The sequence below is a fragment of the Morchella sextelata genome (assembly GCF_020137385.1).
Source record: "Morchella sextelata strain SCLS chromosome Unknown scls_3, whole genome shotgun sequence".
NCBI classification, from domain to species: domain Eukaryota; kingdom Fungi; phylum Ascomycota; class Pezizomycetes; order Pezizales; family Morchellaceae; genus Morchella; species Morchella sextelata.
Window position 1 is genome coordinate 444,331 of NW_025408618.1, and position 27,703 is coordinate 472,033.

The 27,703-nt window shown below is 43.8% G+C and overlaps 8 protein-coding genes across 8 annotated transcripts; 4 read left to right on the plus strand and 4 right to left on the minus strand.

The window, feature by feature from the left end:
- Window positions 1-5,276: 5,276 nt before the first annotated feature.
- H6S33_008943 (uncharacterized protein) lies at window positions 5,277-6,310 on the plus strand (the record flags this gene model as incomplete). Its single annotated transcript, XM_044840284.1, has 3 exons — window positions 5,277-5,330; window positions 5,387-5,400; window positions 5,464-6,310. The coding sequence occupies 3 exons, from the start codon at window positions 5,277-5,279 to the stop codon at window positions 6,308-6,310; spliced, it is 915 nt and encodes a 304-aa protein (XP_044697758.1).
- A 209-nt stretch (window positions 6,311-6,519) lies between these two features.
- On the minus strand, window positions 6,520-9,238 carry H6S33_008944 (uncharacterized protein; the record flags this gene model as incomplete). Its single annotated transcript, XM_044840285.1, has 6 exons — window positions 6,520-6,629; window positions 6,680-6,767; window positions 6,830-6,868; window positions 6,946-8,195; window positions 8,354-8,730; window positions 8,790-9,238. 6 exons carry the CDS (start codon window positions 9,236-9,238, stop codon window positions 6,520-6,522), a joined length of 2,313 nt encoding a protein of 770 aa, XP_044697759.1.
- A 496-nt stretch (window positions 9,239-9,734) lies between these two features.
- On the plus strand, window positions 9,735-12,045 carry H6S33_008945 (uncharacterized protein; the record flags this gene model as incomplete). Its single annotated transcript, XM_044840286.1, has 5 exons — window positions 9,735-9,764; window positions 9,843-9,921; window positions 9,986-10,873; window positions 10,927-11,817; window positions 11,882-12,045. The coding sequence occupies 5 exons, from the start codon at window positions 9,735-9,737 to the stop codon at window positions 12,043-12,045; spliced, it is 2,052 nt and encodes a 683-aa protein (XP_044697760.1).
- A 1,187-nt stretch (window positions 12,046-13,232) lies between these two features.
- Window positions 13,233-13,990, minus strand: H6S33_008946 (uncharacterized protein; the record flags this gene model as incomplete). Its single annotated transcript, XM_044840288.1, has 3 exons — window positions 13,233-13,645; window positions 13,727-13,892; window positions 13,970-13,990. 3 exons carry the CDS (start codon window positions 13,988-13,990, stop codon window positions 13,233-13,235), a joined length of 600 nt encoding a protein of 199 aa, XP_044697761.1.
- Window positions 13,991-14,789: 799 nt separating this feature from the next.
- On the minus strand, window positions 14,790-18,630 carry H6S33_008947 (uncharacterized protein; the record flags this gene model as incomplete). Its single annotated transcript, XM_044840289.1, has 7 exons — window positions 14,790-14,885; window positions 14,950-15,111; window positions 15,165-17,033; window positions 17,087-17,685; window positions 17,738-17,912; window positions 17,965-18,162; window positions 18,223-18,630. The coding sequence occupies 7 exons, from the start codon at window positions 18,628-18,630 to the stop codon at window positions 14,790-14,792; spliced, it is 3,507 nt and encodes a 1,168-aa protein (XP_044697762.1).
- A 243-nt stretch (window positions 18,631-18,873) lies between these two features.
- H6S33_008948 (uncharacterized protein) lies at window positions 18,874-20,545 on the plus strand (the record flags this gene model as incomplete). Its single annotated transcript, XM_044840290.1, has 5 exons — window positions 18,874-18,888; window positions 18,985-19,215; window positions 19,293-19,574; window positions 19,636-20,017; window positions 20,079-20,545. 5 exons carry the CDS (start codon window positions 18,874-18,876, stop codon window positions 20,543-20,545), a joined length of 1,377 nt encoding a protein of 458 aa, XP_044697763.1.
- Window positions 20,546-21,830: 1,285 nt separating this feature from the next.
- On the minus strand, window positions 21,831-23,769 carry H6S33_008949 (uncharacterized protein; the record flags this gene model as incomplete). Its single annotated transcript, XM_044840291.1, has 3 exons — window positions 21,831-21,990; window positions 22,048-23,485; window positions 23,550-23,769. The coding sequence occupies 3 exons, from the start codon at window positions 23,767-23,769 to the stop codon at window positions 21,831-21,833; spliced, it is 1,818 nt and encodes a 605-aa protein (XP_044697764.1).
- An 883-nt stretch (window positions 23,770-24,652) lies between these two features.
- H6S33_008950 (uncharacterized protein) lies at window positions 24,653-27,424 on the plus strand (the record flags this gene model as incomplete). The annotated part of the gene is made up of 7 exons (XM_044840292.1): window positions 24,653-24,766; window positions 24,823-24,881; window positions 24,943-25,041; window positions 25,113-25,562; window positions 25,624-26,224; window positions 26,287-27,165; window positions 27,233-27,424. 7 exons carry the CDS (start codon window positions 24,653-24,655, stop codon window positions 27,422-27,424), a joined length of 2,394 nt encoding a protein of 797 aa, XP_044697765.1.
- Between the last annotated feature and the right edge of the window lie 279 nt (window positions 27,425-27,703).

Genomic DNA, 27,703 nt, shown 5'->3' on the forward strand with positions numbered 1-27,703 from the left:
CTGCTAGTCTTCTGTTGCGCTGAATGGTCATCAATGCAATGACAAGCCCAATGAGGACAGCACCCAGCGTGATCCAGTAACTATTCCGATAGCACTCAAGTCCAAGCGTGCACTCACGAGTACCCTCAGGGGTGACATTACTATGGGCGTCATATACCCGACCTTGTTTGTATCGTCAGCAGACTGTCTTTCATTTTTTTTTTTTTTTTTTTTGATAAGTTCTTTTTCAGCCGCAAGGTTTCTGAAGCAACGTGGCGTGAGGCTTCAAAAGAGGGTTTTTTCTCGTCGCCACGCACGATAAGCTGATATGTGCTCGATATGCGGCAAGGGCCCGTGCGCGCATATCTGACGCAAGATCGTGTGCACGAAAGAAAAAAGCCTCCATGGACTGATAGATAGGAGGACCTACCATAAAACAAATTAAAGATTTGGCCCGAAACAACGGCAGAAACGGTCATTGTTCCCCAGTTTTGTGACAACCCATGAAGCCCAAAAGTCTCTGAGATCTTGTAGACAAAAAATTAGTTTGGAATCCAGCCAATAGAGTGAAGCCCCACAAACATGGGACTCAGGATAGGTAGGATAGGTAGTAGTCACACAATTTGTGCGGAGTGGGATAGATCTTGGAATGCAACCCCCCCGGGGGAAGGGGGGGGGGGGGGAACGTACTATAGTCGGGAATACACCAAACAACACACCGTATCCCAAGCCGCTCAGAAAAGAGACCAACCAAAGTTGATGAGGATTCTCAACATTCAGTGCAAAAATTTGCGAAAAACAAAATATAACTGCCGAAACAACTATTAACCAGATGCGCTGCAGGCCATAATGCTTGTAAAGGATGTCCGAAGAAGTCCCTGTGAATTAACGCTGTTAGAGCTTGGATAAATAACTGATTGACTGAAGAATAGTCACCGCTCATGATCCGGCCAGCAAAGCTGCCGATGGAGAGAAGGGAAACGTGGAACCCTTGTCTTTGTTGAACATAGTCAGGATGGGTCTCGGGTGCATATTTTTGCCAAAGTGCTTGGACCTATAGAGTTTCTATTCAGGGTTTCTGTTAAGTGGTTAAGTGGGAATGAACTCATGAATGCCTACCGAATGCCCAATATTACTAAAACTAGCGTTAACAATGTTGAACCTATACAAGTAAGATAAGATAAGAGCTAGCTTACTTGATAGTCATCAATCCAGTTCCAGTCAATAAACCCAATAGGGTAAACAACAGCCAGAAGTCCGTCGATTTGGTCAACGCCCATCCCCGAATATCTGTATGATACGCATGATCATTACTACCAATAACCCCACCCCGTGTACTCCCTGCACCCATTCGATCCTCCTCATCACTGCTGGAGGATGAATTTGTAAGGAAAGATGATGATTCATCCGGTGTACAGTCCGGATTTGTTATTCTAACAATCCCTCTACTACTGGTGCTCGTACCTGGTTCCTGATAAGTGTCTTTTGCTGCACTTCGACTTTCGCTAGATTTCGTTCGGTGCAGCCTGCTACTTCCAGTGTAATCAGGCTCTGCTGGTGGTACAATAGAGTATGCACCTGGTACAGGTACTACTCTGAGGAAAAAATATGAAAGCAAGACGATGCTGCTGGTTGCTACGGCGAGAACCAAAAGGAAGTCGCTAGTATTTCCAGGGAAGAGCCATGAAGAAAGGCACGAAAAAAAGAAAGCGCTAAGGCCAAATGCTGCGAGTGGTATCGCGGTCGCCGTTCCACGGTGATTAGGGAAATTCAGGGCGGCTTGAACAAAAATCACTTATTAGTTTGGTACGGTATGAAGAGTGGATGTTACAATCTTACCAGCTTTCATAGCTCCTCCAAACGAAGCAGAGCTCCCGACTCCCGTCAAGAATGAAAAGAAACACAAAGAAAAAACACTCGTTGATTCTTGTCCAGAATTCATAGCTATTGAAATTGTTAGATTTTAATGGCATCGGTGTAAACGGAATAATATATACCATTGTATATAGGATAATACCCAGAAAACAGCAGAATAGCGCCCATTAAGACCGGCAATCGGGGTCCCTTTGCGTCTATAAACATTCCGTTTGGTATCCCTATATTGACTTAGAGGCTGGGCCTAAGTGAGGATCTACACACTTCTACTTGTACACACCTGCAAGATACATCCCAAGATTGCCCCAGATACCCTATAACTTGTCAGAGCGACCGCTTAATTAAAAGTATTGTGACCACTTACGATCAAGTTGCTCTCTGTTGCCGTAAGTTGCAAACGTTCAGCAAGTTGAGGAGCATATGCCGAATAGACGTACTATAAAAATTATCAGTCGGAACTAAATCCCAATTGAAAGAAAGGCAAGTACTACATTTGTCCCTGCGGCTAGAGCTATACACGTCGAAGCTACTAAGCTTACAAGGCGAGCGACGCGAAGTCGGTTTTCAGGTACCATCCTCAAAGGATGTGTGCGATGATCACAATAAAGGTCTATCTGAAGGATGTAGAAGGTTTAGAGTGCCGTGAACTAGATTATAGCAGGATGTTTTCTGGAAACCTGGAGTGGGGAACTATGTCTAGGTTTGTGTTGGCAGAAGGCTTCGCATTCAGAGGCTCACAGCTAGATACAAAAGGTGAGTCGCGCACGCAGGCCTAGGTCCGATAGAAATTAATTTGGCCTGCGCGCTTCTGAGATAACTTGAAGGTACGACGAAATATGGTGCTTGAGGGTTAAGGCCTACACTGGCTGGTAGTTCTGAAGTAGAAGTGTTGACTAGGATCCGAATTCTGGAGCGAGTGGTTACTTGATGGGTGATGAAGGAACGTATGGCGCAAAAGGTTGATATTACATGTATTCAGGGTCCAGCTCATGGAGCTGCAGCAGATGTGGACTTCATGAATTCCTACATGTAACCAATAAAAGAACCAGGTTGTTGATAAGTCGGCCACGCGCACGGCGGCCCGGCACCTCCACATCGGGAGAATACGCTGGCTTCGAATCTTTACCCCTGAAAAGGGTCTGCATGATGAGATAGATACCAGATCACCGGGTACCATCCATCTCGTGACACCCCAGTGTTGTCGCTTTATTTACATAATTGAGCTGAAAGGCCAACACGCTTTGCTAATATGGGTTCGTGATCTGTTTCTCGGTAACTCCAGATGTCACATGTAGGAAAGAATATTTTGATCAAGCTTGTAGCAATTAGTAGGTACATATGCCTTACTCAAAGGCACACACCAGCTACATGTACTTGCATGTATTTCAATTCAATTAGTGCCAGTATCATGTTTCGGTTTCTGTCATCCATCCAGCTAGCAGACTGAAATCAGATACATCTATGTTACATAGCATACTCGAGCACACCTTACCTGAACTCTCATATATATATGTTGCATCAAGTGCACGTGTTTTAATTATCGGATATACTGTAAATCGATTTTTAGGTTCTCCGGATTCCACAAACCCATTACATGCATGTTCCCTACTGTATCCAATTTTCTTCACAGCATTATCATAGTCATCTTTTTTTCACTGATAAATTATAAACTGGGGCTCCAGGACACCGATGGTACCTCATCATATACCTATTCCCTGGTGGATCCTTTTAAATCCAGCAATAATTTTTTTGGGCAACACCCTTTCAAAAGCTTCACCTTTACCTATTTCTATTGAAATAGATCGTGTGTCTATGCCCTCAACGAAAATCTTTGACCTCAAAGGACCTTTGGCATGTTACGGAAATCTCACCGCATATGAATCGGAAGCATACAACCCTCCAGTATCATGTGATTCAGGAACCTTTTGTCAAGGGACAACTTCATGCAATGACACTCTGATTTGCAGCCGAGACTGGATAGATCTTAACGGGACTTTGGCTTGTAATGGCGAGCTATTTTGTAACGGTACTCTGAGTTGCAGTAGGAATTCCTCACATCCTGCGTGCCTTCCAGGGCTCAATAAACTACCAACACCCGCTCTATCAATAATAATAATGCTTCTGGTCGTTATTTCGGGTGGACTCAATGGGCTTAAGTCGGCGTTCATGAGTAATTATTGGATATCGTATTTGCTTTTTTGAATTTTCTTGAAGGCTAACAGATTTTGCTACGCTTGATACAGACTTGGATCCGTGAGAATCACTTAGATCTAGATCTTATTATAATTATATAAGGGTCATATGCTAACAGGTTTTATTTTTGACAACTTGATAGTATAGATTTGCGAGCAATAATGGATACAGGAACAATGCGTGAGAGGTATCTCTGTCTATAAAATCATTTTTGTTACAACCCTTTGCTGACATTAGTTACTTAGAGAACTGGCGGGAAGAATACACGAAGCTCGACAACACTCGGAATTTACCACGTTATTTCTTTGTATATTCCCAACTCATTACCTTCAGTATTCTTTATATAATTCAAATTAATTTAGGGCCTTCATATGGTAGGTGCGATGACTCTTACAACTGTGATGATCAATCACTCTCTTCCTCTTATGGCTGCGTGTCTACTCAACAATAATCTTTGGGGATTCTTATTATCCAGTGCTCTAGTAATAATTTTTGGGGAAATTCTACCATTAATGGTATTTCCCAGATTCCCTCTTTTAATTCTAGGGAACATGATGTGGTAAGTTCGGTTTCCAGCTACCATTTTAATAATGCATACGATCATTGGAATTTTATAGGGCCATATATACAGTCTCTTGTATTTTATGCATCCCAGCTTGCCTCTTGTCATATGTCTATGAAACTACGGTGGCCCCCGGACCTGTGCGGCGCCAAACCAATCATAATAGGAAAGGGATCAATTCTCTAGTTGATTTACGCGCTGTAAGGAAGGAAATTGACAGAAATCTCTCTATCGACGCCACAAGGTAAATCCTTGATTCGAAACGTTGAATTGGATAATAACGTGCTCTTCTTAGACTCCTCCGCGGTATTGTTGACATGGAAAAAAGGGTTGCTCGTGATATCATGAAGCCACTTTCAGAAGTAAAAATGAAGTCTGTGGATTCGAGGATGACACTTCACAGCTGGACAGAGATCTCTGATTGGGGCTATAGTCGTGTTCCTATCTATATGTCTCTCGATCACAATAAAGATAACAACTCAATTTATTCCGACTTTAATATCAAAGTCCTGGGGTTCTTGCACATTTTTGTAGGTTCTGAATCTAGAACACATTATCTATATAAGGATTCACTACTGATCTTTCCTGTCTACATACATAAATATAGGATTTATTACTAGTGATTCTCGACGAAGTAACAACGTTAAAAGGGCTTCCAATGCACAAGATGCCTGTTATTGGTGAAGACTATCCGCTTTGGGACCTCCTTCATCTTTTCCAGGTACGTCTTTCTATCAAAATCGAGAGACAAAATTATTAACTACGTTCACTTGACAGGAAGGTGCCTCTCAGTAAGTCTATAATCATGTGCTTACATGTGGTTATATTATAAACTAATATATATGTTGATTTAGTATGGCAATTGTAGAAAGAGATTTGGAGGAGATCGAATTTTTTGACTCGTTCCTGGAATCCAGGCCTTCACAATCCTTTTGGGGAATAGCAAAAGAAAAATATCAGAATATTCTACGAAAAATCTTCCCATGCCACTCGAAGGCCACGGAAGCCAAAAAAACATCACTTCACCATACTCCGAAGTATTGGACAGATGAAGATGACTACTTATCATCTCGAGGACATATAACAGGTGTAATTACCCTTGAAGATGTGCTAGAGACTCTGATGCAATCAAGAATTCTTGACGAAAAGGATGTCTCACTTGGCCGCCGTAGAATGGACGGTACCAGTAGTACACGGAGCAGCAGCAGAACTACCACTTCATCTGAGCAAATATCGACCCTAGACTCTTGTAAGTCGCTGGTAACCAACGAAACAGGAAGAAATATTCCTCATGTTGATCCTGGAGGGTGTCGCATGCATCTCAGTCCTGCCAGAAAAGTTGGTTCTCCCCAAAGAAAAGCTTTCCTCCCACACAATGACCAAACACTATCACCATTATCAAAACACTTAAAGGATCATGACGGTAAACGGAGGGTTTCATTTCCTGAAGGTACCTATGGGGGTTACGGAACAGCCAATATAGAACGGAATATTGAAGCTTTTGATAGGAGGAACTCCAGGTCGAAAACATTCCCAAGAAACATGGAATATACAAAAGTCGACACGGGGCCCCTTTTGTTGGGACAACCAATCGATCTTTTGGGGTTTATGTGTGATGAGGAAACAGATCTCAAGATTGTTTCTGGACCCGAGCTAGACACACCCGCAAATGAGAATAGCTTTGATTCCATCGAATCATAAGGCATTGGAAATTGGGAACCAAGACAGCATCCAGTGTACTAGTACTGAAAGAGAATCCAAATAAGTACTAAATAACCGAACTAAAAAGGCCTGAACAATTCAAAATTCCCATCATTATTGAATCGCCTCATAACCTCGTAACAATGTAATGATTTTGATAATTTTATAAACCAATATAATCATCTAGCCCTCGCGGAGCCCCTGTTTCTTCATTTTTGTCGTGCAACGGCCGCGCACAGTTCCACTTTCACACCTGCACCAGACAAAACGTGTATCCAGAGCCTTTGTTTATCGCTTAATCTATCATTCTCGGATTTGACTAGAAATTGACTATTAGTCGCAACTCGAATAATAAAGGAAAACCCTTACCTTCTGAAAACATGCACAATTTCTTTTTATGGTTCCAGAGGAATAGATCTGGAAGACCCGATGCCCTTTGGCGGTATTCCTGGCAGAACTATAGGTCAAGTTGAATCATTAGTGTTTCCATACAATAATGCGATTTCTGGATGTGCTTACAACTTTACAAATGGTGCCCAATGCATCCCCGCCAATACACTGGTACCGTTTCAATCATAAGCTTTCTATCCACCAAGATTTTTGAACAAATAGAGAGCTGGTGAGGGGATACTGACGTCAACAATCTCCAATAGATCTTCTTTCGCAAAACTCCAATCCAAACCAATAATGCATGTCCTTCTGCATCTATGGTCCCGATCAATATTCTCAATAATAGTAGCTGCTCCCCCATTTGACAGCTCAGCCAAGCGATGGTTGATTTCACTCAAGCGGGCGGGGTAGAATCCGTCTGTAAACAGATCTAAAGGACATGTTTGAAACTGGGTTTGGAAAACATTAGGGAGATAAAGAAACATGATATCGTAAAATAAATATGCAAACAGGGTCTTGAGAATCCCCCCCTCTGAGTGGTATCCCTTCCATCCTTCGCTTCGATAATAAGATAGACACATTTCCTCAACGCTACATTCACCGCCTTCCTTTTCGTCTCTCCAAATCGTTTTCCTCCCCATAGCAGAGTCATTGGCCACTATCTCTTGGAATATCCTCTCGCCCATAATTGTCTTGGTTTCAGGTTGTATTAGTCTAGAATGGCCAAAATCGTGTTGATCTTTTTTCGGGATACGTAGCCTTGGCTCTAATTTCATGATCCGCTTCTGTAGATCATAGTGATAGATTAAATGTGTCTCTGGATCCTGTAATCCCGCCTCGCATGTCTTCAATGCTTTCCGCAACCAGATTTTCTTGTTCGCCTCTGGGGTTGTATTTGAAGTTGGGCCAGGAGTGATAGAGGCCATGTAATTTTCTTCGATCAGCGCTCTTCGTTGATACCATCCTCCTTTCCTAGCAGGATGATGGCCACGTTGAGCAAGTAACGCGTTAAGGACCTCATATTCTCGTGCATAATCTTTGAGCCTACCAAGAACGTATTCACCCTTGTGAACGACTCGAGTCAGGACCCAAGCTGCTGAGAAGCGTCTCAGATAAACCTTCTCTAGTTCTTCTTCTTCATTGCCATGTTTTCTTTCCTGGTCCTCGGCCATCAAGCGCTTCCATTTTTCATATATTCCATCAAGAATTGTTCTCACAGTCTCGAGGCCTTCCATTGTTGCAGCACCATTGTTTTCAAGAATCTCATCGACGGAAGATTGGATCTTAATGCTTTCCTCGAAATCTAGAAGAGAGGCACGAGTAGGAAAGATATTGGATGTGCGAGATACAATATAATCTGGGAAGTTACGGCGTTGTGTTCGCGCAAGAATCATTGTAGTGAGGGATTTTTCTGTCCACTCGGAGGAACGGTAGAATACGAGGTGGATACGTTCAAAAAGGGTTGTTGCGCTTGACTTAAGGCGGATGAGGGGCCCTGGAGAAGGGAATCGACACACAGTATTAGGAATGTATGATCTGAGATAATTTTTAAGAGTAACAATAACGGACTCAGAACAAGATGGGTTGGGTGAAACCGGGTGATATTTCATGATTCAAAAAGCGAATTCAAGGAAAAGTGAAATTGGGCTATACCAGTCATTTCCAATATCTTTTTCACAAAATGCGTATCGCGAGTAACATAATTCCCTTTCTTGTCAAAGCTAAGCCCGAGTTGCCCCTTAGATCCGAGCCCAACTTGTCCACCGGAGGCGTTTTTCAAAGCCGCCATTAATTCAACCTTGTTTGAGCCAGTGGCCTTTGCTTCTTTTGCGATTAATTTCAGTTCCTCCATATTTAAGAGAGTAACAGCTTCTTCAAGAGTAGTTATGGCCTTTTCGTTTTCAGCAAATCCAACTTCATCACATTGAAGTGTTTTGCACGCGGAAACCATATCGGAAATATCGTTGTAGTAGCCAAGTTTCCTTACACGGAACCAAGCCGATGTTTTGCGGAGAAATAAACGAACATATCTGAGAGGGTAGCTGCGTTAGTATAGTGCAAGGAAAGCGGTTGATAAGACTGGTCATACAGGAACTGAGGCTCATATTCCAAGGACCGGTACTTCGCAAAAATCTCTTGTTCGGAATCGGAAAACAAGTGCAGTTCATCTTTTAATACTGTATCTAGTGCCAGATTGAAAGCGTCGACATATATAGACTTGCGATATCTTTCTGTAGTTGTGTATTCCCTTATGGCCGTATCATGGTCGTTTGGCAGTGGCAAGGATGCGTATAGTCCATTATCTAGGTCATCGCCGAACTCTGCAGGGACGATATCCCCAAAAGATGGGGAGTCTTCCTGTTCACGTTCTGACTCTGACTTCTTTCCTATTTTCCCCTTATTATTATTATTCGTAGATTTGTGTAAATGAACGTGTTTTATCCGTTTTGGAGGTCTGTTGATGTTTTCCTGAAGACGGGGCTTGCTTTCAAGATCCACCTCATTTCTGCTTGACTGGCCGAGGGCCTCTAAAACCATGATGGGTGCTGTGAGGGGGAGGCGGCAGAACTTTGCCTCTCGGTGGTGGGGGGCTTAGACTACTCATGTGGGTTAGGGTTAGATTAGGAGCCACGATTATGCGTTCTATTTAGGTACAGCTTAGTCAGATTCAAGGGGAGAGCGGCGGGCTCTTTGGCGAAAAAGTCAAGAGGACACGATGCTCTCTTGGGCTCAATAGATACCCGCATTGCAGAGCCCACAGTTTCTTCTACTTCATCTCTCCTTTCCCTCGACAACCAACAACCACTCAGCTCCCCTATTATAGGGCCTCCCAGACAAGCGGCAGCTACCTACAAATAAGAGTCGACAAATAACTACCTGGCTTCTACCATTCCTTCTGATCTCAACAAGCTCCTTTCGTTTCCTCACCACAACCACATTCACTATTTGAAAGCTCATAATATACAAGTCGGACTAGAAGGGAAAAGAGTAGAGCTAGAGATAAACCAGCGGGCAAAGCGCTGATCCCGCAACCATGTCGCAAGACTATAACTATGATGACCAGGTACATCTCTTCTCGAGAGGATGCATAGTCAGAAGGCTACGAGCTTATAACTAACCTGAGATCTCATCATCAATTTAGGGACAATTTTTCCCTTATTTTATCCTTACACTTTCAGGGCTGGTCCTCGTACCGCTCACTTACTCCACCTTTGCGCCCAGTAAACGTAGCTATTTCCCACTCTCCGGAGCCCTTTGAGTACGATCGTTAATATTTGTACTCAGAGCCGGGACTTTTAAAGACACCTCTCCTAAAAGACAACACCTACAAACCGCCTAATAGCGACCTGATCGATGGTGCGCGCCGTCGACAGGCGAAGCGGGAGCGCCGCTTGAAGCGCTTTATCTCTATTGTTTTCGGATGGGTGTTGTTTGCCTACATGGTTTACCTCATTGCTACTACCAAAAATGCGGAAGGCAAGAAGATCTGGGATCCGTATGATATTTTAGGAATTAGCACATCAGCCACTGAAAAGCAAATCAAATCTCACTACCGAAAGCTCTCTCTCAAATTTCATCCCGACAAAATCCGTCCTACCGAGAACCAGACCATTGAGATGCTCAACGAGCAATTTTCGGAGCTGACAAAGGCCTACAAAACATTGACAGATGAGGAGATCCGCAATAATTATGCTCAATACGGTCATCCTGATGGAAAGCAGGCGTTTTCTATTGGAATTGCTCTACCCGTCTGGATTGTTTCTGAAGGAAATTCTTACTACGTTCTTGCTGTTTATGGATTATTGTTCGGGATATTACTGCCATACACCGTGGGCCGTTGGTGGTACGGAACTAAGAAGCACACCAAGGACGGTGTTTTGATGGAGAGTGCTGGTAGTCTTTTTAGGGCTTACGATGAACACATCGACGAAAAAAAACTGGTATCGATCTTGACTGTCGGTGAAGAGATGAAACATATAACTGGTGGCAAAAGAGAAAAGGAATGGATTGGAAGTGAAGAGGCAATCATTGAACGGAAAATCCGCGAAGCAGGAGTACCTGAAAGGGAGCTTGCTGCATTGCAAGAACTAGATGGCTGGCAACGAAGAGCCTGTGGGCTTCTATGGGCGTATCTTTATCGGGTCGATCTGGGAAGCGAAAAACTTGAAAACGGTATGCTTTTCACGATGAATTATGGTTAGCTGGCTATTACTTACATAATTTAGCAAAACTTGACATTGGCCCTGCGGCAGTTGCGCTTAACAGGAGTTTTCACGCAATCTCACTCGCTTACAGCAACACCCAACCAATCCTTGCTTCTATGTCTCTGAACCAAAGCCTTATTCAAGCTATCCCTCCTGATCATTCACCGCTTCTCCAACTGCCCAACTTCACCAACGAGATTGTTGCTGCTGTTGAACAGGATGGGGGCAAGAATCACTGGACAGTTCAGCGCTTCATGGCCACTCCTGAAGAGAAACGACGAAAACTTTGTGTCGGCAAGGGACTTCTTTCGGAAAAGCAATATGAACAGGCTATTTACTTTGCCAAAAATCTTCCTGCGCTTTCTGTAGAGGATGCATTTTTCAAAGTCATGGGCGAAACTTATATCACACCCTCTAGCTTGGTACAATTCGTGGTTAAATGTAGAGTCATCCCTCCCGGATCTAAAGCACCCCCTGTCGACCCTAAGGATCTACTGGACGAAGACCCTGAAGAAACTGATGTTGAGGCCCTTCTTGGTCGCAAATCCCGTTGGTCACAATCGAAACAGGGCGAAGAAACCCCAACCACTCCATTTGCTCACGCACCATTCTATCCTCGAGACTACACACCAAGCTGGCAAATCTTCCTTGCAGACGCAAAGCAAGCCAAGATGATTGTTCCTCCTCAGGCTATTACAGGCTTCGAGAAGAGCACTGATAATTTTGCTGTTCAAACATTCAAAATGCAGTTCCAGGCACCACCACAACCGGGTGAATATACATTTGTGATGCATTGCGTCAGCGATTCTTACCTCGGAGTCGATACCAGACGGAGCGTGAAGCTGGTTATTAGCGATCCTAGTAAAGTTGAGAAGATCATTGAGGTAGATGATATCAGTGAACCAGAAGAAGGTATATCTTGCTGTTTCCCGTGATCTTGAGAGGAACTAGAAATTAACCAACTGTTTTATTATAGATTCGATTGCAGGCCAAATGAATGCTATGCGTGGAGGTCCGGTTAAAAAGAAGAAGGTACCAAAAGACGATGACTCATCTGAAGACGAGGAGTCCGACACCGATGGGGAGCAGGCTGCCGAGGAAAGCGAAACAGATACGGACACGGACACGGACGAGGACTAATATCTCGACCATGTGTTATTCATTCTGTTTGTCTTTTTACCAAGTAATGGGGCTTGGTTCGGGGTTTCTTTTCTTTTTGCACGTGTGTTATAATTTAGGCTTTTTTTTCCTTACATGGACGATGAAAAAAGGAATGGTTTGGGCAGTGGTTCTCTCTAGCTTATTTATAACAATTGTAACTGGTGTCTTGATCTTGTATTGTTATGGTTGATATTTCATTTTTCCAACATTTGGATGCATTTGTGGATTTTGAAGTTAGAGCCACGGGGTCCAGAGTAAATCTTACACTTGTCTCTAGACCTTCATATATTGTCGAGTGGGCTTAAACTGCCGATTCTCCTATCTATCCCTCTAGCTCTGGGATGGATTGGATTCATCTTTTTATAAACCAACCGTTTTATCTCCTAATCGTACCTACATGTAATGTACATATATATGTATGCAGCTGTCAAGATGCCACTAATCAAAAGGCTACCTACCTACGGCAGGACATGACAGGTAACTAAATTCAGATTTTAGTATCCAAGCTGCCAATACGTATATGCATTCGGAACGCCCCGCCCATAGTGAGTAATTATTGAGGTTGGGACGCCAAATGTTTCTTGCATACATGTAGGTACCCCTTGGTTACAACCAGCTAGTAAGATTAGTTACTGAAGGGCCCTAAATGACTCGTACCTACGGTACTGTATTTATGGCTTAAGCTAATAACTCTGTTTGAGGCGACTTTACTTCTCGTACAGTAACTACCTATGTACCTAATGTACTCACTATTGATATATCGCGGCGCTCTCACTACCTCCGAGATAAAGCAGTGTATGGACCCGTCAATCATTGATAATACTGCGACATATATTTTTATAAGTCAATAATAAGAGTTTCGCATTTATCACTAATACTCTTGCGAGCACTCGTACAAAGCACCAAACCTCAAGTTTCATCCCAGAAAAGTAGCTCAATCAAAAAAACACCGAAAAAAGAGGAATAAAAAAAAAAGAGGAAAAAAAGAGGAAAAAAAGACAATAGAACCCCCAACTAGAGAAGAAATGACCGAAGAAAAACAAATATAGTTTAATAAAATTCCACACTCCTACGATTGGCAAGGTCGGTCTTCGGTCTACCACTGAGATGTGGAAATCTAAGTAATTACACAGCAACTATTTTGTTTTTTGGCCTATGGGTGCGAGTCAGCGCGAACCCTTGATTGTTGCGATGGGAGAAGGTCTAGGTACCTGGGTGTAAAACATCTTGGACGAGGAGCTCAGCCCTTCACTTCTGGCAACTAAGTTGTCGATTTTCTCGCCCCGTTCCAGTACACTTTCGATAGTCTTGTGCAAAACAATCTTTGTCTCATCCAGTTCTTGTTGAATTCTCAGCATGCTATCGGCTTGTTTCGGATCCTGGTACTTGACGATGTACTCGCCCAGGACTGGAAGAGGGAGTTTTCCAGCTTGAGACCATTTTGCGCGAGTATAAGTTGTCAAGAAATCATCAGAGACCTGCGAAAGAAGTTTGTGCGCGACTTGTTTTGGATATTCTTGATCGGTGATCACCACGCTGACAATGCCCTCGGAACGTTTGTACACGTAGAAGACGTAGGCTATATGCCGAAGGTTAGTGGGCGGGAACTATACACATATCCCCTGGGGGGCGAAAGGGCTTCCGGAAGGCGGTAGCGTACATTGTTCTGCGACTTCTTGACGTGGTGTCAAGTCCTTGCTCTCCGCTATGGCACGGGCGAACAGACTCATGAACTCGCTAACGGGGGTCTGTTGGAAATAACCGAAGCTTGAGAGATCAGTTTGAGAACAAAGCTCAAAAGTCGGCTCAGGGTCTCTGCGGAACACCTATACGCATTGTAAAGCTAGACATTAGCTTCAATTCACCTCCACTGGTAGGTGCTGCGGGGAAAGTAAGCACTCACGCCGATGTAATAGACCTTCATTTTGATAAGTTGAGATGCTTGAAGTTGCTGCTATAGCTCTAGTTGTGTTGTAATAGCACTTGATGTTTGCTGCTGCTATGATATGTTGAGTTGCGGTGGAAGGGGGTGAATAAATAGTAGACAGATTGACTGAAAGAGTTTCCTGGAGGCAATGCTGCTTAGTCTAGACGCTTGCAGTTTCTAGATAGGTTCTGCACGTGGTCAACGCTTTTGGAGCTGACACATGTTATCGCGCTTATCTGAGTGCAGCGCCTTCACACGCGCTTAGTATCTACAGCCTCCGGTGGAAAACAGGGACAACGATCACGCCGATTCTCCAACGCCACATTTCCGCAATAATTCTACCGGAGGCTGTACATTTCTTTCTCCATCGTATCCTGCACAATATTAGGATCGTTCCGACTTTCAGGAATACTACTGTCTCAAACCCTCAAATAGCCGCGTCATACTCTATTTGAAAGTCCCTACCATGACCTTGATAATATGTAGCTAACTGGTTGGGTCGTCTCTTAATTCTTTTTGGCGCGCGATTGCATGTGCGAGTGATCATCTGTGACTCTCGATCGGCCACTCCCAATTCCCACCGCAGAGGATTTTCATACAACTCATGTATTATGCAGAGAGTTGGTCTAACTAGAAGATGCGTTTTTGGCCGTTCTATATTGGCTAAATTACTAAGAGTATTACCATTCAGAAAGCCAAGAAAAACACCAAAAATGAGCTTTCATTAAATTATTCCCCTAGATAAACCAGATCCACAATACTTTTATTTATGCTCCCCTTCCCCTAGATCTGTATATTATGGTCTATTTACTTCAATGTTCTTCACTAGTTCGCCTCCCAACCTCGCGATCTCATTGAGAATGGCTTTCTTGTTGATAACGAGCTTTGCATCCTAAATAAGAAGAGTTAAAATTAGTAACCAAAGATCAAATCAGTCTAGAGAAAGAATATTTCACATTTCCATCGTCCTTATCAGATCTCTCCGCGATCGGTGACGTCGAGTATGTTAAGTTTACTTTCCATCCTCTAGCACCTGTGCAAAGTGGGCTCCATAAACACCCCACAGTTACACCAACCAAACAATCATAGAATATGATGAGATTATGGCCATAAAGATTCTGTGGAGATAGTAAGCTTCAAAATTTATTATAGAGCGCAACTGAAGACGAACCGAAAGCTCCGAAAGAAACATTTTGACAGGGTCAAGCCCTAGCTTCGAAATATCCTGAATTGTGATTATCTCTGGTTTTTGCAAGTTCTTAAATTTTGGTTGTTGCTTTTTTTTCCGGATCCCACCCGCCGTAAATGCTGGATTGAGCTGAAGGACAAAATCATAATCTTTCATAGAAGATGTAAATAGAGTTTCGGCCTCGATTTGCGAGCCGCAGTTCTTCACCAACTCACAGGCACTCCTTGCTAATGCCGTCATTCTAGTTGCCACAACCTTGATCGGCCCATTCTCCGTCCATGTGGTTCCCTCTTGGCTGTGATTTGAAGCCGCAAAAAGAACAGTTTTGTTCAGTGCAGGATCGTTCTTTCTCATAGAGTCGAACCTCTCGATAATTTCTTGGACGGCTGAAGCCCCCAAATCGCCAATAGACATGTCTACAATCAGCGGCTCTGTTCTCCAGTCCCATTGAGAAATGAATGAAATTGTCCTCAAAAACCCAGTCATTACGCTAGATGGTGTCGCCCAGGATGATGGATTGATGAAGCATCGGAGTGTAATAAGCTCTACTAGCTCATCCGATATATGAGAGGATAGCAAATGTGAGTGAAACCATTTCTTGACCAGCCTGATCGTCGGAGAAAGGGCAGGGAATCGGTGACAAAGCTTTTGAAGGTCTTGGGTATGTAGAGGCCCATAGATGAACGATCTGCAATGTTCCGACAACGCTTGGGTAATCTCCTCTCTAGTACGAGGAGAAAGGCTTTTATCCTTCAACTGCCTCTCAAGAAGGTTTCGTTCTCTATCATGATATATCCGAACCCTAAACGTAGCACCCGTAAGATAAACAACGTCAAGGAAAGCGCTGTTCATAGTATTGCGGCCTTCGTTCTCAAGTCCAACTCGGGTAACAATATCCTCGCCCTTTGCCTGCTCAAGGAGCTCTGCAATTTTCAAAAGAAACGCGATCTTTGCCTTTTGAACCGCGACAAGGTCCTCAGGCCATTTAAGTGAGCTTTCAAACTGCACAACCACGTCTGCTGGTTCCATCAAGTATTGCCCATCTGCAGCGATCAATGGAACCTCCACTGTAGAATATCTTAAAGAAGGCGCAGCTGCAGATATCTGTCTCACTTGTAAGGGAAGGCCTTCAAGGGCTCTTAGATCCTTGACAAGCATATCGAAACCATTCATCGCCGGTTGAAAAGATGTTGTAGACTGAGAGCCTAAAAGCTGAGATTTCGGAAGAAGACGAACAAATTCATCGCCGATAAAAACGGTATCTTTCACGACATCTGGTCCAATATGCCGCTCTATAATATACTGGATAATCTGATTGAAAATCGACAGTTTTGAGTCTTTGTCCGTCCAGACAACACTCTCGAGGATGCTTCCATCTTTGAATCTACGTAGTTCTGCTTTAGGACCCCAGAATTTACGGTATTCTGCCGCCTCTTTCTTATGTTCTGCTGGAGGACCATGATCCACGGCTCGTGCGCATTGATTAGCATCCAACATGAAACCAACAATTATCTGCCTTTCAACTAAAGGTTCAGGGGCTGATTTCAGGTTAATGCTTCTGGGAGAAGGTGAAGGTAAGATCAGATGAATCAGAGAAACCCTATCTCCAAGGCCTCTAGCCAGGGAGTCATAGAGTTTGTAGGAATATGACAGCAGTGTGTGAGTTTTATGGTCTGCATCTTTCGATACCATGGTGGATCCCAGTTCTGTAGTCGCTTGAGAAATTGGAATACGAGTAATGGAATCAAATCTGGAATGTAGTTCATCAACCTTATTTAGAAATATGGCATCGAAGTTGTCAGATGTTGTATCATTGAGGAGTTTCATGGTCATCGTCGCCTCGTGTTTTAACTTGAGAAACGTTAGTTCTGAATCATATAAATTCCGCAAACGGTTTTACGAACCAATTTATACGACCATGGTGTCATTTTGAACAACAAGTTCAGTCCATTTGAACCATCAAATAATAATGGTAACCTTGAGCCTTTGACTTTCGCTTCCTCGCCGGCATTGAAAATCAATGGACTCGCTACCAAATCTCTTGTCGCCAGAAACTGGATTATAGCTTTGAACATCTGGTAGTTATTGTATCCTTGAGAAAGAATGGCATGTCCTTTGGAATCCCCTCCTTTTAACAGAAATGACATCAAAATAGCCCATTCGAAATGGCCAAACCCGCCCTTGCTAATCCCCCCTCCGAATCCCCGTTGATGCAACCACACTCTTCCTAATACACATGCATCTTTGAAAGATGCACAATCCTCAGAGCTAGAATGAAGTTGTGATAGATGTTTGAAGTAAGTTGTATCGGCTAATAGAGATGAATTGTATGATGTTGTTGGGCCTGGTTCAGGCGTCTTTTTTCCGCCCACCTCAAGTGTTTGAGAAACCCTTACACAATTCTTGGAAGGGAGTAGCTTATTTATTGCGAATGTATCTCGAGAAGCGGCGGGGATCAACCTGATCGAGCATTTTGAAGCTGTAAAATCCAGCTCATCGCCATCTATAATTTAGTTAGGATATGCCTTTTTCATTGAAATTTATAGGAAACTTACTACCACTAGGAGAAACCACCAAAATGGGGCGTAGGAGGTCTTCGTTGATATAGTCAATTGTTAATTTTACTTTGACATCCTTAGACTCTTGGATTGCCGCAGCCAGGTTCGCAAGATAGTATGCCCTCTTGTGAAAGTATCGATAATTAAGATAATCCTTTTCTTGGAAAATGTTCTAAACCTGATTTAGCATATTATGGTTCCTCAAATTCGACTCATGGACATACCGAAGGCATTGAGACAATCAAATCGATCGAAAACCCTTCACTTTGTTTAATCAATGTCTTAAGCGCATATCCGCCAACGATGTTGATATAGGATGGCTTTGCATATGAAAATTTGTACATAACATCCTTTGCCGGTTTTGGATCCGGAAAGGGAATATTGATTTTGCGCCTGTTCATCTCTTTCTCGGCTTCGCATATCTGCCAGTTACATGGTTAGTAAGGCTTTTCGTCTAAGAAAGTTTGGATCATGAAACTCACGGGGATATCTAGGCTTTCAGGGATAGCTTCAATAATACTCTTTAACCTGTGCAAGACTCTCTCCACAGGTGCCATGCGCTTCTGGTAGTTTAGACGGACTTCCTTCAACAACTCTTCAGTTTCCATCCGGAACACGTTCGATTTGTATTCGTACATGTCGCTGACTGCTTGAGCCTTCTCCTTCTCAGATACTCCTCCATCGGCGCCCTTTCTTTTTCTTTGCTTTCGTTCTTTTTGGTTCGCATTGGGGGTTTCGATGTCATCCTCGCCAGAAGACTCCATTTCACTACCGTCTGCTTTATCTTCAACTTCGTCAGTTGAAAAATTCTCTGGCACAGAATCACTTGCAACTTCCATAGCGCTGATTTTGCGGTTATCCGTTCGGCGTTTTTTCGTAACTGGAGCCATTGTGCTTGTCCTTGTGGGTTTTCGGAGGTGTGGTTGCAAACTTACAGTATCAAAAATGTCATGACCCTAAGAATTTTCTTGTGTTACCCTAGTCCCAGTTGACGCACAGACCATGCATGAGGCTCACCTACATTTACTTGCCGCAAAAAAAAAGTCTTGGGCATTTTTAGAACATCTAGCATTGAGCCCAATCATTTCTTATTTATTCCACAACACTCAAAACCCCCAGAAGGATATCAAATAATGTTGACTGAACAGGTGATTCTCGGCACCCAGCGCTCTTCACTCGATAACTCTAGTGTTTCAACAGCCGAATCTAGCATTGCTGTCTTTGACTTGCATACATATTCACAGACAGCAAGCTTCAAGCGCTCTTCGACACTCAAAAACTGTCTTGCAGTAACCCCATCGCATATTTTCGCTGCGCAGAGTGACAAGGCAGTTATCAATATATACAACAGATCGAAACAAAATTTAGAATCTACAGTGCCATTCCAAGAAAAGTTCACGGTCATTGAAGCGAGCGGGGGATCTGGAGCATTTTTGGCTGGAGGAACCGACTCTGGACGGCTCACAATTTGGGAGGTTTGTGTGATCCTCAGAACTAATAACGGTTTACCAAAATCTCTTTTTAGAAAAATTTATAACACATTGCCTTCTAGACTGCAACCGGACGATTTATCTCGACCCCTCAAATACATCTTCAAAAAGTAACATGCATCGCCTTCGACTTTAATTCAAATTTTGTCATAACAGGTTCCGCAGACAGCAATGTCTATGTATGGTCTCTGGCCTCCTTACTCGACATTCGGAGTAGCGAGAGAAAGCCGGAGAGAATCCTTGACCGTCATCAGCGGGAAATCACAGCTATATCACCTGGGAGAATCGGTGCAGCGGGGCCAACTGATATTATGGTCACTGCTTCAAAGGATTCGTCTTGTATAGTAAGGAATCATTTGAAAACACTATAAGATTAAACATGGTTCTAGCCACTGACCCAGCTAGGTATGGGACTATCGCAATGGTACTCACTTACGAACATACATACTTTCCTCTGTTCCTACAGCTTTAGCGCTTGATCCTGTGGATCGCGCTTTTTATGCAGGCCTCGAGGATGGAACAGTTCAAAGCGTGAGCTTTCACAGCAATGCTGGCTCTGATGAAACGATGGATACATCTTCAAATCAACTGTTCTCCGAACAGTTTCGGCATGTTCCTGTGACACTTTCAGGGAATCGTTGGCATGCTACTGATCATGAAAGTCCTATTACATCAATGGGTGTTGTTTACGAGGGAAACTATCTCGTCACTGGGACCGAGAAAGGAACCGTCAGCATCTGGGATATAGCCACGGGCCATGTGTTCCGAACGCTGGCGCAATTCAAATGTAAGCATCCGGCTCTTCATTTTTCGTAATCTTTATTTATTTAAAGCCGTTTATCATCTAGCTTCTGTGACAACTATCAAAATTCTCCCTCCAAATGGCTTTGTCCCAACTTCTTTTAAAGCCCATGACACAATCGAGCAAACAACAATTAAAAAACCGCGTTATGATGCCGTTCTTGCATCCGCTTCCACAATTGTCGACCTGCATAACTATGCATTAACAACCAAATCAAATGGGTTTATTCATGAAACCGTTTCAGCATCTCTTGGCACCAAAAATCCTACCCAGATCTCAAATTTCACGCCACTTTCGGACTCAGCGGTTGTTATGAGAGGTATGACAGATATGAGAGCATATACACCATCCCTGGCATCAAAACACAAAGTTGAAGCATTGGAGAGTGAGTTGGCGATGTTATATGACCATTATGACCGCCTGGCAGCGTTGCATCGGGATACTTGGGATGGTCATGCAAGGTGGCTACTAGAGAATGCCAGTACTGCCAGTAACAGTAATAATGGTGCCTAGAGATAGGAATTAGGCGTATTTTGAATTGCGGTGTAATAACATACATATAAAAGAATTCAACATATGCCATTATGATTTGGGACTTCGTACATGCATATGTGACCTTAAACATTATGCCAATGTTCGATGTTGTAAATATGGTTGTCACAGTACAAGAGCTTAGGTAAAAGGTTATATTTTGCCATATTTGTACTTCATCTATTCTTCCAATGGGATCTGGCCAGCATTAAAGTACGCAGACTTTACTACAATTAGGCTAGGGTATAGGGTGGCTATATACAGTGACAGAAACATGGATAAAATGACTACCACAGTCTTTGGCAATGCCGTACCACTGCGGTAACACTACCGTTTGCTTCGTCAAAATACGGAGATAAAGCGGCATATTCTCGCAATGCCGCACTGATGCGGCATCAGTTTTACCCCCATTTCTGATACTGTACCGGGGGTTGAGGGTAAGTACTGAGAACCCCTTTTTGGGGAATTTTAAAAAGTGAGGGTTTGTAAAGGAATCTGATTGGGCTGATATAATTAAAATGACACTTGGCAGCCAAGCAGGTATTTGGACAGTCTACCCCGCAGCTTTTGCAACACAACCTCCTCAACCTCTTTTCTACTCATGTTCTTTTCGAACTTCACCAAAACTTCTTTGATAACTTCGAATCAGTACTCAGGTGAACCTGTAAGCAAGGGCTATTCAGTGGTTATTTTTTTGTATTTTTAGGAAAATATTTGAATTTTTAAGTGAAGATAGATAAAACGTCTCGGTATTTTTTTCCACCATATAAATTTTGAGGCCAAGGCCAAAATTCATTGGCTGCTTTTGGTTACCATGGGCGGTTCCAATACAAAATCAACCAATCCTTCAAGGCGTCTCGGTATTTAACGTGCACACCCGGTACACATGTACTGTACGGTATGAAAATGGAAACTACAGAGTTCTTCCATCAATGCTAGAGTTTTAATTTTTTTTTTTTTTTTTTTTTGCCATATTCCGTATTATAATTACGTCTAGCCCCCCCCCCCCCCCCCCCCCAAAAAAAAAAAAAAAAAAAAAAAAAAAAAAAAGGCTCTTTTTTTTTTTTTTGTATTATGTACATAATATCTACAATAGTTCTAGATTCTCAGTGTCAATTTCATGATGCATGATATATGAATAATCAATCCACATGATCCTCCCAAGAACAAAAATAAAAATCACCAAACGTGCCATGTTTAATAGCTTACCTACATGTAGTCTATTGTAATAAAATCGGCATTCTCCTCCTCTTCATATGTCTCAGCTTTACCTCTTCCCTACAGAGACAATGCTTGGCAAATCTCTGCAGTCCGTAGTTTCACTTGTTACCAAGTCTACAACTCGTACGCCCTCAACGTTCAGTACACCAGTTGCCAACGCGATGAATCGAAGTTCAGCTGTGTGACATGCCGAGGGTAGTAACGGCCTAATATAGGATAATGATTAGGTTTAGCTTTCAATGTTATACTATGATGCGACTTACCCAACCCTAACATCGTTGACAAGTGGCACCAACTCTGCCGGTTCTAGATACTGCGCCCTGTGTGTCTGGTACACGACATTTTCGTCCAATACCGATTCCGTTGCATCATCTCCTGCTGGTCGAGGGGGCAGAACTTTACCTTCCCCGACCTTTCGTCGTTTTGGTGGAACGATGAGTGCTAGTTTTCTTGCCCGTTGGGAACGGTTTACGACGAATACCGTCCAGAGGAAAACTTCGCCCACATATACTCTCGAAGGGCCTGCAAACGTTATCGTCAAACCCAGTGCACTTTCCTGGTTCTGGAAAGACGCAAATGAGGGAGATGATAGAATGGGTGGAGTAAAGGCAATATTAGGTGAAGGTTGTGCAGGTTGATAAACAGGCCGAATGCCGGTAGAGGAAGAAACAGTTGCACCGTGAATTATACTCCCCAAAGAAGGAGGGCGATGGGTTCGCTGTATTCCAGGAGTAGGGGGGAATGAAGGCGTTACTGGAGGCGGGGAGAAGTCTACAGTTGTTGTCCAGTTTGTGAATATCTTAGGATGACAGACTGAGGAAAGATGTGCCGTCGCTCTTAAGCTTACTGAAATCGGGCGAACTGGTGAGTTAGAGGGGATCGGTATAGGATCGCTGGAGGTTGGGAGAAGATCGGTTTGAGTAAGAGTATATAGAAACGTTATATCATCTCTGGGTCGGCATTCTATCGGCAGTGTGGAAGATGATATATCTGCTAGTGCGTCGGCTCTTCCACCCGACAATGCAATGTCAACGCTCTCGATAGTAACATCGCAATCCCCGAAGGGGGTAACTTCAAGATCTAGGGAAGCAATGATTGTTTGTTTAGTCCCGGAGAAAATACGTGAGTAACGTAAACGAATATTAATCGCAGGGTATATGTTGAAAGAGCGTTTTGAGGCATAACCGAACGGACGCAGAGCTTGCTGGGGAGCTTGAGTCACAGGGATAACGCGGGAGACACGAGATGCCGAGAGACGTGGAGCAATCGAAGATAAGTAGGGGTCATCTGAGAAGGATTCAAGAAGGTTGAGACCGACAGGCTGCCTGGAAGTGATATATTCGTCTTCGATCACAGATTTCTGAAGCTCGGTCGGCCGTATGGTGGTAGAAGCCGTGAATATCACACGAGGATTATTCAGGCGGGCTCGGGGGTGGCCTAATGGAACCTCCAGTTTCCATATAGCTAGCCTCTGCGAGTCATCCCCCAATAGAATCCGCTGGGTTTCCTTTTCATCCACAACTGTCTGGAAGAGCAAGTGAAGCTGCTCGTGACCCTTCCCCCCATAATCCGTTTGGCGCTTTTGGCCATCTACCGCCGCTACTTCAAGAGATACGGCGAGTCGGGAGAGGTAGGACTCATAAAGACTTTCCTCCAGGGGGATGAGGATCTGAAGAACTACAAAGACCGGAAGTGTCTCATCTATATCGAAGAACACTATTAGACTTCATCACTAGCTTTATGAAAATACATAATCCGAACAAACCGTAGAAGAGCGAATCACGCTGTGCAATGGTAGCTACAGCGGGGATGCCGCCACCATATGTTGCAGCTGGTTTACTGCTATCCTCGAGCGTCCTAGAAATTGCCTGTGATATGTCGAGATCTGAGGCTTGGGGGATAACGAGCTCGAGACGGGCAGACTCTTGGATCTCGACTGTATTTGTCCTGGCGTGTCCTTTTCCCCGTGGGGCTGTAGCAGGCATTGCGAATGTGAGGGCAGGATGGAGAAGATGGAGTAGAGCAGTAGCTCCCTGCGAACTGATCTATCTGTTAAATATTTCAGCGTCTATCTACTGTCATCAATTAACTAGGAGTTGGCCCGGTGTTACCACCACGAAGAGCGATAGACAACCCAGATACATGCATTGATGGATATATAACTTTAGGTTGTAGAATTATGGGTCATCTATAGGTTTACGTTCTTTTCTTCATTTATAGTTGTCTCCGCTAAACCCTAACTACCCCCCCCTCCCGTAGAGAGTTCGTTTATTGGACGCTCACTGAATTAATCTATAGCTTCTGGCCTTCCTTTGTAGGGTTCACTACCTCCATTTCTTTTAAGTTGTTACATGTACTTAAATAGAGCGTATTTGCCAACCGTCAATTTTGAAAATCGACCCTTTGAATTTGACAATTCCTCCGCGGACAGTGCCTATCAAGTAGAAGGGATGTATAACAGGAGAAACCCCAGGAGGCTGTAAAATGGTTCCTCACGCTTGCTGAGATACGCTAGCAGTAATAACTGTAGTCTCGGGAAAGCGTATTTGATATCCTCTAAGCGTACCACATAGCCCAACTCCATAACTGTTGAGTTGGAACATCTAGGTACGTGACCTTAACTGGGAATCTCTGTGACTTCAACCAACCGACTTGTGATCCCGTGAGGCTAAGGGTTAGGGCTATCATTCATTGGTTGAGATCGCCAGCCTCCTTACCTACCGTGTCTTCCTTTTCTGCGCGAAACCTTCCATTGCAGCTCCAGGGAAAGAAAAACAGAGAAAGGTTGAAGTATCCACTTTCGCAGCGTTCACCTTCCTGTCTTCAAATATCGACAATTTCCTGTGCCATTCCGCATCTTCATTAATCATGTCAGCCCTATGGCAGGAAGCGAAGAATCCAGAGGGACGAGTTTACTACTACAATGTTCAAACAAAAGCCACCCAATGGACCAAACCAGTAGAGATGATGACACCAGCCGAAGTGAGAACCAGTTTCTCGAGCTATAAAGTTAAAAGTTGATACTAATGCTATTTTAGAGGGCCCTACAAGATCTGCCATGGAAGCAACACAAATCCGAAGAAGGTCGCCCCTACTGGTGAGTTTCTAATACTGCTATGTCCACTTCTGACGCGGTACTAATCTGTTCGCCGAAACAGGTACCATGAGGAGACTAAACAGACCACCTGGGAGATGCCCGAGGCCTATAAAGCTGCTTTGGAGAAAACACAGGCGCCTATAGGATTGTCTCATATTCCGTGAGTCGCGAGATCTACCCCGAATGGTGTCAAACCTTGTGTTTACAAAATTCAAACTGATAACGGAATAGGCAGCAAACCTTCGTCGCCGGGGGCACACAAAATTTCAACAATCATTACGAAAACAATGACCGCCAGGTAGCCCTCCAGGGTGCGCATATGGACACCAGCATCGATGGCGCTGCTAAGCCCATGTCTCTTCCCTCTGCTTTAGCTAATGATAAAGATGGTCCACAATATTCCTCCCATGACGAAGCCGAGGCGGCATTTATTAAGCTTTTGCGTCGCACTGGAGTGGCGCCAGACTGGTCGTGGGAGCAAACGATGCGCACAATTATAAAGGAGCCGCAGTATCGTGCTTTAAAGGATCCTAAGGACAGGAAGGCAGCCTTTGAGAAGTATATTGTCGAACTCAAACAGCAGGAGCAGGAGAAAGCAAAGGATAGGATCACGAAGCTGAGACAGGACTTTGCAGTCATGTTGAAGAGTCATCCCGAAATTAAATATTACACTAGGTGGAAGTATGTTCACAGCTACTCGCACCCAGTCATCTTATACCGTGCTAATAGCCTATGCCCGTAGAACTGCGCGACCCATGATCGAGGGCGAAACGATTTTTCGATCTAGTTCAGACGAAAGCGAACGTCGCCAATTGTTTGACGAGTACATTGTAGAACTTCGAAAGGCTCAACAGGAGCGTGAGCAGCAAGCACGAAAGGAAGCATCAGAGGAGCTGGTTGGCTTACTTAAGTCACTTGAGTTGGAGCCATATACACGTTGGTCAGAAGCCCAGGCGATCATCCACGCGAATGAACGTTTCCAGTCTGAAGAGAAATTCCAGGCATTGTCCAAACTTGATGTGTTGAACGCTTTCGAAAACCATATCAAAATGCTCGAGAGAACATTCAACGACAAAAGGCAGAAGGTCAAAAACACGAAAATGAGAAAGGAGAGGAAGTGCAGGGAGGCCTTTACGGCACTTTTGAGCCAACTTCGTACTAAAGGTGACATCCGAGTCGGAACAAAGTGGAAACATATTCACCCGTTAATTAAGGATGACGAACGGTATCTCAATATGCTCGGCCAACCTGGCTCTACGCCTCTCGATTTGTTTTGGGACATTATGGAAGAGGTTGAGAGAGACATAAGATTGAAAAGGAACCTAGTTTTGGATATCTTGGATGTGAGTTCCCCAATCTGTTCCCTTGTTATAACTTAGGGCGTGCTAATACTTCTGATACACAGGAGAAACGATTTGAAATCAGAGAGCAAACTACTCTTGAAGATTTGGAAAGTGTGCTGAAATCTGACCATCGTACAGCACAATATGACCGTGAAACGATGGCTGCTCTATTCGAAAAACTTCGTGAGAAGATTGTAAAGCGTATCGAGGACGATCGTCATCAGCAGGAACGTCATGCACGCCGCAAAATGGATGCTCTAAGGTCTGTTATGAAACACCTTGAGCCTCCGATTGATGTGACGGATACGTGGGAACAAGTCCGTCCTCGTATCCAAAAAATGGATGAATTTATAGCACTTGATCCAGAAGAATTGCGTCGTACAGCATTCGATAAGTTCATTCGTCGGCTTAAGGATAAACACGAAGATAGGGAAAAGGAAAGAGAGCGAAAAGAGAAGGATCGTGGGGATAGAGATCGCGGTGACAGAGTGCGGGAAAAGGATAGGGATGGGCGAGCTTATCGTGGAGATGCTGCTGTTGAACCTCGTAATGGTCACCGCTCAAGCGCTTCCTACCATAAACCCACTGATTCTCGTCATCATCGTGACTCCCACCATAGTCGATCTCCAGAGCCTGACGCATATGAGGCAGAAAGAAGGAGGGCCGCTGGTGAAAGAGAAAGGGTGTATCAACATAGGGGAAGTGTAGCGAGAAGCACTTCGCATCATCGCTCTGAAAGAGGGGAGACGAGAAGGCCCGATAGTAGACATAGACACGATAGAGACCGAGCGGAAAGTGTCTACGACAGAGAGCGAAGAGAGAGGGAAGAAGAGAGAGAGAGGCTTTATAGGACTAGAGGTGACGATGAGTATCGCATTAGAAGAAGAGCTAGGCCTTTAAGTCCTACAGAAGAAAGTGATGATGGTAGAAGGGATTCAAAGGTATAATTATCGTCTTCCTCCTTTTACTAAAGATATGAAAACCTTAATTTACTGACTTCTACATCAGAGATCGAGACGGGAAAGAACCCCTAAGGAGAGGACCCCCAGGGCAAGAACACCTGACGAAAGGACTCCAGGGGGCTATGACTATCCCAGAGATGTCCGTTCTCCGACCGTAAAGGCATCTACAAAACAACCTGAAAAGATGCAACTTGATGAGAAGGCAGAAGAAAGCGAAGAGGGCGAAATCGCAGAGTAAATGTTATGTTGGCTTAAATGAATTAAAAACGGCTATTTGTGGCTGCACCTCTATAATTTGTGCTGGAAATCTTTGTACTTAATCCCTTTCTTCGCCGGACGGGTAGCTGATCGATGTAGCTGCGACGAGTTATAAAAAAAAATCTTCGGAAGAACGGAAGTGTCTCGATTTAATTAATGTGGCTCAATCATGAAAACGATGTAGAGTATACTCACCTGTATATTAGAAAAGTTTGCTACGAAGTTCGCTTTATATTTTGTGTGCATCTCTATACCAACG